General features: G+C 38.4%; 1 protein-coding gene across 1 annotated transcript in view; it reads right to left on the bottom strand.

The window, feature by feature from the left end:
• INTS8 (integrator complex subunit 8) overlaps positions 1 to 11715 on the bottom strand; it is a 79913-nt gene that overhangs the window by 14267 nt on the left and 53931 nt on the right. The window contains exons 17-20 of the mRNA XM_004474699.4: positions 3412 to 3596; positions 2935 to 2968; positions 2253 to 2309; positions 2100 to 2161 (exon numbers count right to left, since the gene is read on the bottom strand). Of these exons, the coding sequence (XP_004474756.2) occupies positions 2100 to 2161; positions 2253 to 2309; positions 2935 to 2968; positions 3412 to 3596 (338 nt within the window). The remainder of the gene's footprint in view (positions 1 to 2099; positions 2162 to 2252; positions 2310 to 2934; positions 2969 to 3411; positions 3597 to 11715) is intronic.

Here is an 11715-nt window from a genome sequence, read left to right as displayed (position 1 = left end):
GAGGTATAAAATTAGAAGACAGAACTATGAGGATAAAAGCCAGGCCAGCACCCAAGAAACACAGCTGCTAATTACTAACTCCAAGAAGCAGAAAAGCACTGTGGTAAAGATCACAGGGTCTGGATTAAAACACACATGACATTCAAGTCATGGCTCTAACATTTACAGGATGAACTGGGAGAAATTTCTTCTGTTGCAGGATTAGCTTTTACCATAACTCATCATTGTGCCCAGTAGAATTGAAAAGGAATAGTGGTACTATTAGCAAATATCCCATTTTGTATTTACAACTGAATAAAGGTTTATGATTACATATTACTGAAATTTACAAAATGCTAATAAGTCTAAGAAATCTGTCTATGTATCAATCTGTTTTACACTAATACTTAATCTACTGCCATTCTCATATATTCCTGGGGTCAAAAAGGACTCTTGCTCAAGAGAAATATTTTTTCTGGTTAAACATTTAATCACATTTTATTTTCTCTTGGTTAATTTATATTAGAATATTTTTATTGTGAAGATAATAGTTAAGCCTACTAATGTGCCACTTTTCATTCTAAACACCTAGCTCAGAAAATGTATTGAGGGAAGTGGACTTGGCCCAATGGATAGGGCAGCCGCCTACCACATGGGAGGTCCGCGGTTCAAACTCCAGGCCTCCTTGACCTGTGTGGAGCTGGCCCATGCGCAATGCTGATGTGCGCAAGGAGTGCCGTGCCACACAAGGGTGTCCTCTGCATCGGGGTGTCCACTGCATAGGGGAGCCCCACGCACAAGGAGTGCGCCCCGTAAGGAGAGCCACTCAGCGTGAAAGAAAGTGCAGCCTTGCCCAAGAATGGCGCCGCACACAGAGAGCTGACACAACAAGATGATGCAACAAAAAGAAACACAGATTCCCGGTGCCACTGATAAGGATAGAAGTGGTCACAGAGGAACACACAGCATATGGACACAGAGGCCAGACAGCTGGGGGGGGGATAAATAAATAAATAAATCTTTAAAAAAGAAAATGTATTAAATTATTTAACCCTCACAATTCTGAGGTAAGTATTATTATTATGTCCACTTTATAGGTGAAGAAACTGGCACAGAAAGTAACTTAACCAAGATCATATACCTGATAAGTTAGGAAGCTGGAATTCAAACACTTAAGAGCTTATGTGCTAAACCATCCTATTACCTCATTTATTAATGCACACTTTAAATCAATCATTAGTTTAAAGTCTAAACTTAGGCCAAAGAAGTAACAATAAAGAGGAAAAATCAATTAAAAAGGCAAAATTATCTCTCCCTGATTCTGGTTGCTATCTAATATGCCAAATCTCACATAAAAAGATAGAAAAATATTATGACAGAATCTGCAGTTGGAATGCTGGGGAGTGTACACATTTATTTTAAGAAACATGGCCATTTTCAGATATACAAGCCTCAGGAAGTGGAGGGCAAAGTCACTCAGCAAAATCCCTATTCCAGAACTACTTCCACACTATTAAAACTGAAATGCAATCAAATTACTTACTGTCATTCTATTGTCATTCTATTGTCTACCTACTACATTCTTTTCTTCTTTAAAGATGCCAAAGAAGTTAAGGCCTGGCTGGACTTTCTCTTCAGGTGCAAATTCCATCTCATTGAGATTTGCAGGTAATGAAAGAGGAAATTCTTCTTAAAGTAATTAAAGAACTTCCTAAGTCTACCTACAGGGGTAGGGGGAGAGGTATAGGTGGTGCTGGTTTCTGATGTTTACAGTATTAGAAGAAAGTTAAAAGGAATTATGAAAAAACAAATCATTTTCAAATGGATATTTACAAAAGGAGTAAGATGCTAGAACCCTCACTGAAAACAATTATTTCATGAGGCTCAATTTTCCAATTCTACCCACTGACAAGTATCTGGGATCTTCTGTTCTACCTAGGGGCTGATAAACTTTAGTTCTTAGAGAGTTATGCCATAATTTATAATTATTATGAAAATAATGACTGTAACAGAGAAACACTAAGCGGCTGTAGAATCCACATAGATTCATATCCTTTTAATCAAATTATCCAAGATTATCTATAACAATTTCTAAGTAAAAGATCAGCTATACTTCTTACTTGGGAATGGAGGATGGCCAAATAGAAATATGTTCAGCTGTAATATCATTCACAATATCCTCCTTAAAAAAAAAAAAAGAAAAAGAAAAAACCAGTGATTTAAAAAGAAGTTTTTCAAAATAAGTTTTTAAAATGGAATTATGAAATACTAACCCGAACATTGTGAAGTTTCACAAAGAGTGATAAGATAATAGTCAAAACCAATGGTTCCTGTGAGAAAGAAAACACAGAAACCTTAAATATTACATATTTTAATATTTCTCCTATCATCCTCATGGATATCAAGTATCTTCACTTCTAAAAGATCCTCGCTCTTTCAAGTGAAATTTAGTATCCGTTTATTTTAGAGTGCATTAAACATGAACTTCATTTTTAATCTCATGGGGAAAAAAAACAGTATATCGTTTATATAAAAATTACCATATTTAGATACTGGCTTATGATGCCATCCCTGGGTTCTATTTCTAACTAACTCCCTGAAAAATGAACTTTTAATTATTTAAAATAATATCTAAATGATGGAACCCAGGTAAATAAATATGACATTAATTCTATTAAGCAAAATTTATAATAAAGTCAGCCTTCACACAACTAGCCCTTTCACAGAGACTTCCCCACTATTAAAAAATATTGGCTCTAGTCATTAGAACATGTAAGGTAAATCCAAAATAAAGGTCTCCAATCTGATTAGTTCACCCCCAAAAATGATTATTGAAAAAAAGTATATTAACAGATCACTTAAATAATTTAATCAGCATTAAAATCACTCAAAATTTTTAGTCATATTACATAAAAATTGGCAATGGTAATTAGGTCAGTTTTTAATAAAACTTACCCGTAACTTTCTGATAAAAGAAAGCAGCTCACTCCTACGAAACACAAAAACTTATTGTTTACATATTTAAAAAATAAAATCAAGAAAGTAAATTATAGGTGAAGGTTCATTCCTAACTCTAATTCTCCATGTGTGAAGGGCATATAGTTTTCTATTGCCATAATAACCTAATAGAATTTCTTCCATTTTTTAATCCACTGAAGTCCTTAGTACTATCTAACCTTAGACACTGTTGATTTTGAATTAGATGATTTCATTAAATGATTAAGAAACAGTCTCTTAAGATAACAAATAAACAGAAGGTATTTCCATCCAAGGGGTAGATGGCCATGGTAGGTCCATCAGAGGGCAGCAACATAAAATTTTTAAGATTGCCCATCTTTATGAAATACAGAGATGAAGGCAGATATTCTTGAAATAGCACAAATAGTACAGATATTAAAAAGAACTCAAACAATATAACTGATAGAAACATACCTATACATTATACCTAATGTAGATTCTCTCTGCTTTATTAAGCTAACTCTGCCATCATTTCCTCGTTTGTGCTGACTGGACACACTACAGATCTGAACAACAACTTCCCAAAGGTCTTTAGCAGTCCGTCTACTTTCTTTAGGGCCCGGAAGTTCTTTGCATGTAGCTGCTAGAAGCTGTCCAAGCTATAACACGGAAAACAAACAAAGTACACAAAAAATAATCTCTAATATCATACATGATTGTTCTATTATTACGGTATACTTGAAGAAAAACAGATAATTGCCTAAAAATACTGGGCAGTTATATTATGCTGTGTATTCCACCTAGCCTATGAGAAATACAGGGCTCACTGGCTACTGACAGGTGTGAAATGGTTAGAGAAGAGAACCCTCTGGTTCTATCACAAAAATGTCAGTTTCTAAATATTTATAGGCTAACAGAACAAAAGCCAGCATAGTCTAATAACTGTTTGGGAAAAAAAGCAAGTTGCCAAATAAGCATTACATGATCCCACTTTTATTAAATATAAAAAAATAAGGTGTGAAAACATGTGTGAGAATGGAAGGCATATACCATAATGTCAACTGTGGTAAAAGCCCAGATATGTGGTAAAATTTAGTGTTTTTAAGTATCTTCTCTCTTTCATATACACACATTGTCTTTAATCATTCACCCCCTCCATGGAGGATTTTTTTTTAATGAATAAAAGGAAAGAGAAGTTACCAAAATAAGGAAACAAGATTTAGATCAACTTTTCTCTAAGAAAAACGGTAGCAACTGGGGATGGAGCTACTGCTGATACGAGTTAGGATTAAGGAAGGACATGCTAATAAAGAGACTATCCTAAAGAGCAGACTATTTAAAGTGACAGAGCTGAGAAAAGGCACTTTTAAAGACCTAAACTATAGAAGAGATCTAGAACTAAAGAGAGTCATAAGCAAAAGGCAGAGAAAAGACCAGCCCAAAACGTAGTGGAAAAAAAACAGGAGGGACTGTGGTTAACAGTAAAAATATGAGAATGATATCTCATGAACTATAAAAATACATAAAATTAATACATGGTATTAATAATAGGATGGTTTGTGGGGCAAATATAAGCTATGGACTATAGATAGCAGTAATATTATGACAATGTTCCTTTATCACTTGTAACAAATGTGTCACAACAACATAAGATGGTGGTGGTGGGAGTGATGTATGGGAATCCTGTACCATATGCATGATTGTTCTTTAAAAATTTGGAAAAAAAAAAAAAGTGCTACCCTCAAAAAACAAAACAAAACAGGCTTATATCAAATTCAGAATTTCTTCACCTCTATAATTTCAAAGCCAGAGAGGGTCTCCTCTGTCATTTCTTCATACTTCATTGCTCTTCTAGAGGGTCAGTGGCAAGAATAATTTGAAGCAAACTGGGAAACCCAAACTGGACTGTAAAAATTTTCATGGGGTCACCAAGAGTTAAGAAATGGGTTCTTTAAGAAAGAAGGTAGGATTATGACAAAGATGAAAATTGTTGCTCTCAGCCCTTAATTTTTTAATAAATACCTGTGTACTTGTTATATTGTGAATATTCTACCATATTTGCTTTATATATCTATTTATAAATGTTTGGTTAAGTCATATCAAAGTATATCAAAGTAAGTTACAGACATGACATTTCACCCTTAAATACTTCAATATGCATCTTCTAAGAAATTTCTCTCACATAACAACAATTCCATGATCATATCTGAGAAATTTAACAGGAGTATTTCTGTTTTTTAAAGCTAGTGAAAATGATGTGAAAACCCTACCTATATTATGGGAATGTAAATCAAGGATCTGCAGTTTGGTAGGACATTTCATTCTTCTTGCCCACTGAACATACTATTTGATAACTGGGATCTGACAACTGAGATCACAATATATGCTGCTATTAGTAAAATCCCAGGGGTACTGTAGCTACTAACTGAAATTCATTTTCTGTTCTAAGAGATAGTATGTTTCAAGTTCACTAAACCTATTAACAATGAGCCAAAAGTGGGAAGTGGCTGTGGCTCAACTAGTTGGGCTCCCATCTACCACATGGGAGGCCCTAGGTTCATGTCACAGGGTCTCCTCGTGAAGGCAAGCTGGCCAGTACGTAGCAGAGAGCTGACGGCCCGTGTACCACGGAGAGCTGGTGCAGCAAGATGACACAGCAGGTGGCGGACTTGGCCCAGTGGTTAGCGCGTCCATCTACCACATGGGAGGTTTGCGGTTCAAACCCTGGGCCTCCTTGACCCATGTGGAGCTGGCCCACGTGCAGTGCTGATGCGCGCAAGGAGTGTCCTGCCATGCAGGGGTGTCCCCGCATAGGGGAGCCCCACGCGCAAGGACTGTGCCCCGTAAGGAGAGCCACCCAGCACAAAAGAAAGTGCAGCCTGCCCAGGAATGGTGCCGCCCACACGGAGAGCTGACACAACAAGATGATGCAACAAAAAGAAACACAGATTCCCGTGCCACTGATAACAGAGGGGGACAAAGATGACAACGCAGCAAACAGACACAGAGAACAGACAATGGGGGTGGGGGGAGGGGAGAGAAATAAATAAATAAATAAATCTTGAGGGAAAAAAAAAGACGCAGCAAAGGGAAACAAGCAGATACAGAAAAACAAACAAAAAATGTGCAGCGAATGAACACAGAGAAGAGACAGCAAAGAATGGAACAAACCACAAAGGGGGGGGGGGTGTAAATAAATAAATAAATAAATCTGGAAGAAAAAAAAAAGAATGTGCCCAAAGTAATAATAATTATTGTAGTAACAGAAGACCGTGTAACACTAACATAAAGGTAATGGTTACCAGAGGTTCTGAGGACAGGGAGAGGGGATAATAGATGGAAGGAACATAAGGCACTTTTAGGACACTGAAATTGTTCTGCCTGATACGGCAATTATGGATACAAGCCGTTATACATTTTGTCAAAGCCTATAAAACTGTATGGTACAAAGTGTAAATCATAAGATAAACTATAGACCTTGGTTAGGAATAAGCTTCACTATTTATTCATCAATAGCAACAAATGTACTGAGCAACGGGGGAGAGGCAAATGGACAAGGAGATGCATCTTAAAATGAAAAACTTTGATTTGGGGTTTCACCCTGTTCAAAATGGCAGAATGGGAAACTTCAGAGTTCGGCCACCCCCACAGAAACTTTGACCAACCAGCAAGAAATGGCAGAAACATCTTTCTTAGGGATCCAGACAGATAAAGGACTTCAGGAGCAGAGTGAACACAGAATCAAGAAAAATGCCACTTAAAAGTGGTAGGATATCCTGGCTCCTTGGCTGGACCCGACCCTACCCCTCACTGTACGATCTAGATACAGAGCAGATCTGAGCTCTGAATATGGATCCCTGGTCCTGGTCCCAGATGGAACACAGTAGCCCTTGTGAACATACGAAGAACATGTATGTATGGCCCATTCTGCCTGGTGGTGGCCCAAGAGATTTGCCTTCCCAAAACTTACCCTGCATGTAGAAGGCAGCTGTAGGAAAGCAGTCAAGTCATGCTGCTTGGGACATGGGACTGCTGGCTATGTGATAATACAGTGCAGTCCCCAGGATCATAAGGAAATTGTTTCATAAAGAAGATGGGCATTTGGAACCATGAAACAGGGGAATTCCTAGGGCCATGTGGGAATGCCCAAGACAAGAATGTACAAAACGGGCAGAGAGGCCCTTACACTTTGGCCTGGAGCTAGTCTCATACAACCCTGTATAAAATAAGCACTTACACAGGTCAGTCTGCAAAGACTAAGAAACATGTTTTCTTTTTTTCCTTTTTTTTTTTTTGTTAGCCTTTAAGGTAAACTGTTGTAACATTAGCTGCATAAAGCTTAAGAAAGTAAGGAAAAGACACCACAGAGTCTAAATTTCAGCAATAACCTTAAATTATGTCTAGGTTTGAACTAGAAATGTCCAGAATTCAACCAAAGATTACAAAACATACAAAGAATCAAGAAGAAAATGCTCAAGCAAAGAAGACCAAAGCATTAGAAATCACCAATAAGAAGGTTCAGACCTGAGAAATACCAGATTTAAAAAATGGTCCTATATATGCTTAAAGAGTAAAGGAAAACATGAACAGAGAACTAAAGAAAATCAGGAAAACAGCAGATGAAAAGAAAGAGAGCATCAAGAAAGATGGAAATTGTGAAAAAGAACCAAACGGAGTTGTAGATATAAAAATCCTCTGAAAGGGTTCTATAGCATATTAGAGCTTGCAGAAGACAGATTGAGTGACTTTGACAATAAGACAAATAATTGAAATCACCCAGCTGAGGAGCAAAAGGAAGAATGAAGAAAAGTGAACATTCCTGAGAAACCTGGAGGACACCATCTAGCATACGAATATATGCATTGTGGGAGTCCCAGAAGGAAAAGAAAGGGGCAGAGAGACTATGCAGAGAAATAATGGCTGAAAACTTCCCAACTTTAATGGAAGACATGAATATGCACATCTAAGACCCTCAAGAAACTCAAAACAGGATAAATCTAAATAGACCCAAGCCATGGCATATTATATTGAATGCCAAAAATAAAGGCTTCTGAAAGTCAAAAGAGAGAAGCAACATATCAAGTACAAGGGAGCATGAATAAGATTAAATGCTGATTTCTCATCAGAAGCCATGGAGGCAAGAAGGCAGTGGAGTAAAAGTAAAAAACTGCCAATAAGAACTCTGTATCTGGGGAAGCGGACTTGGCCCAGTGGTTAGGGCATTCGTCTACCACATGGGAGGTCTGCAGTTCAAACCCCGGGCCTCCTTGACCCAAGTGGAGCTGGCCCATGTGCAGTGCTAATGCGTGCAAGGAGTGCCCTGCCACGCAGGGGTGTCCCCCGCATAGGGGAGCCCCCCACGCAAGGAGTGCACCCTGTAAGGAGAGCCTCCCAGTGCAAAAGAAAGTTCAGCCTGCCAAGAAATGGCACCGCACACATGGAGAGCTGACACAAGATGACGCAACAAGAAGAAACACAGATTCCCGTGCCACTGACAACAACAGAAGCGAACAAAGAAGAACACGCAGCAGATAGACACAGAGAACAGACAACTGGGGCGGGGGGGGGGAAGGGAGAGAAATAAAATAAATATATCTTTAAAAATATATATATATTATTTTAAAAAAAAGAACTCTATATCTGGCAAAACTCTTTTCAAAAATAAGGGAGAAATCAAGACAGTCCCCGGGGGACATGAATCTCTGGACTGACCATGTGATAGCCAGGCCCTGAGCCTCACCAGACTTGTAACTCCTACACTCTGGTTTATTGGACTTACCCCACTCAGCTAACATGGAGGTGAAGAAGGTCAACCACCACACCAGGGAGCCAAGAGTGCCTATAACTGAAAGCAGGAGAATTGCATCCAGCATCCATGTGGAATCTAAGCCCCCTCTTGATATAGATGTGGAGTGGACACAACCATTCTAAGGTCCACAGGATGCAGGAATAGAGTATGGATTAGAGTGGACTTACTGATATTCTATTCATGAACTATTGTGATTAGTAATCGAAGAAAAAGTGGTATTGGTGTGGAGAAAGTGGCCATGGTGCCTGCTGGATAGAGAGTGGGAGGAAGAGATGTGATGTGGGGGCGTTTTCAGGACTTGGAGTTGTCCTGGGTGGTGCTGCGGGGACAGTTACCGAACATTGTATGTCCTCCCATGGCCCACTGGGTGGACTGTGGGAGAGTGTGGGCTATAGTGTGGACCATTAACCATGAGGTGCAGCGGTGCTCAGAGATGTATTCACCAAATGCAATGAATGTCTCATGATGATGGAGGAGGTTGTTGTTATGGGGGGAGAAGTGAGGTGAGGGGGATGGGGGATATATGGGGACCTCATATTTTTTTAATGTAACATTAAAAAAGTAAATAAAGACAAAAAAAAAAAAAAAAAAGAAATACCCACTTACCACCAAAAAAAAGAAAGACAGATGAACAAAATTTGTCACTACTAGACCAGCACTACAAGAGATAATAGAGTTCTGCAGGATGAAAGGAAAGGACATTAGACAACAGACCTAAACCATATGAAGAAATAAAGGTCTTGAGTAAGGATAGCACATGGAAATATATAAAGGTATTAATGTATTTTTGCTTTATAACTCCACTCTTTCCTTCCCACAGGCTATAAAAGGCAAATGCGTAAAATTATGGAACAAGAAATCAGTGGTTTGGGACTCTGTAGCAGTTTGATATGGTTTATGAATTCTAAATATAGATATTGGATTATGTTTGTAAACTGGTCTGTTCTTCCAGGCATATTAGAATATATTGGATTCAGAGGTTTTCCTTTTACTTGATTAAATAATGATTAGAGCTTTGACTGGGCAACGTCAGTAGGAAGTTGAGTCCTCACCCCCTTGGCGGGCAGCGACTCACAGAGAAACTGCACCGCAGAGAAGGGAGTTGGAGTTTTGAGCTGGAGTCGGGGCAGTGAACACACAGGAGAAAAACACAAAGGAATAGAGATGGCTCCTTAGACACAGCAGAAGCCCCAGGGAGAGAGACAAATAGAGCTGTTTGCCTGATAATCTGGCCTTGTGGAGAGAGCACAGCAGCTGAGTCTGGAGAGAAAAAAAGCCCCAGGAAGACAGGAACCCAAGAGGCCTGACCTCTTGGCAGATGTTGGCAGCCATCTTGCCCCAATACGTGGCAATACACTTTGGTGGGGGAAGTAACTAATGCTTTATGGCCTAGTAACTGTAAGCTTCTACCCCAAATAAATATCCTTTATAAAAGCCAATAGATTTCTGGTATTTTGCATCAGCACCCCTCTGGCTGACCAATATAGACTCATAATGTATAAATATGTAGTTTGTGACAAGAACTACATAAAGGTGGGAGGGATGGAGGGATAAAAAAACAGTTTGTGTATACTATTGAAATTAAGTTGGTATCAAAGCAAACAAGATTGTTACAGCAAATTTAAGCTCAATGGTAACCATAAAGAAAATATTGGATAATATGCAAATTCATAGAGACAGAAATTAGAGTACAGGTTGCCAGGGGTGCAAGGCAGGAGGAATAAGGAGTTAATCCTAATGGGTGTAAGGTATGTGGGGAGATGGGAACATTTTAGTACTGGAAGGTGGTAAGAGTGCCTCAATATTGTGAATGTGATTAATCCTACTGAGTAGAATGCTTGGGAGTGGTTGACATGGGAAAGTTTATGCTGTAAATATGTTCCCACAATGAAAAAAAAAGGAAGAATGAAAAGAACTGAAGAGACAATGACAAATGGCAATATATGATCCTAGGTGGGATCTAGCAAAGGAGAAAAAGCTCAAAGGGACATACTGGGGACATATGAAAAAATGGGAATATAGACTGTAAGCTTTATATCAACATTAAATTGCCTAAACTTGACAACTGTGATTACATAAGTGAATTAAGTGATTAAGGTGATTACATAAGTGAATATTCTTGTTCTTAGGAAATGGCAGTATTAGTGGTTAAGGAGCATGACATATACAGCCAACAGTTAAGTGTTCAGAAAATGGGTTGACAGACACATAGGCAGATAAACAGATAAGACATGAAAAGACTGATAGGGCAAATGAGACAAAAAGTTAAAACTGATGGATCTGTTTATGTGGAGGAATGTAGGGATTTGTAGGAGGTTTCTGTAGGGGTTAACATTATAACAGTCCTGTGAAGTACTTGAAAATAAAAACTTAAAAAAAAACAACTTTGGTCTTTATTCTATACTTTCACTACTATCACCACTACTCCTCCTGCTGCTAGCTGACTTATATAACTCATATTACCAATGCCTCCCATTCTGACCCAAGGGGGGGAGAGACAGAGTTTTACACTATTTCAAAAGGACAAATTTTGGTCCTTAAGACGTTTTCCCTTTCCTTTTTGTGATAACTTATACATATTGAAGTATTTTTAAAAATATGTGAGAATAGAAAACATTGATTAAAATCACCTAATATTCAACTACCTAGAAATACTGATGTCCACATCTCTCCAAACATTTTCCTACACATAAGTATACACATTCCACACCAAATCTAAAGTTTAGAAACCACTCTAAATTATATTCTTTTCAAAACACAATCCCTTACTCTAGGATTCTTTCTTTGATTCCTTTTACTCTGAGTTTAACAAGGGAGCAATGGGTCAGTTACGGTAGGAGGCCCAAAGAAATCCTAACCACAAGGGGAGTGGATATAGCTCATGTGGTTGAGTGCCTGCTTTCCATGTATGAAGTTTTGGGTTCAATCTCTGGTACATCCTAAAAAAAACAAAACAAACAAAAAACCCC

Source organism: Dasypus novemcinctus, chromosome 14, assembly GCF_030445035.2.
Source record: "Dasypus novemcinctus isolate mDasNov1 chromosome 14, mDasNov1.1.hap2, whole genome shotgun sequence".
In the NCBI taxonomy this organism is placed as follows: domain Eukaryota; kingdom Metazoa; phylum Chordata; class Mammalia; order Cingulata; family Dasypodidae; genus Dasypus; species Dasypus novemcinctus.
Note: the sequence above shows the minus strand (reverse complement) of the source record. Positions and strands in the feature narration are given on the sequence as shown.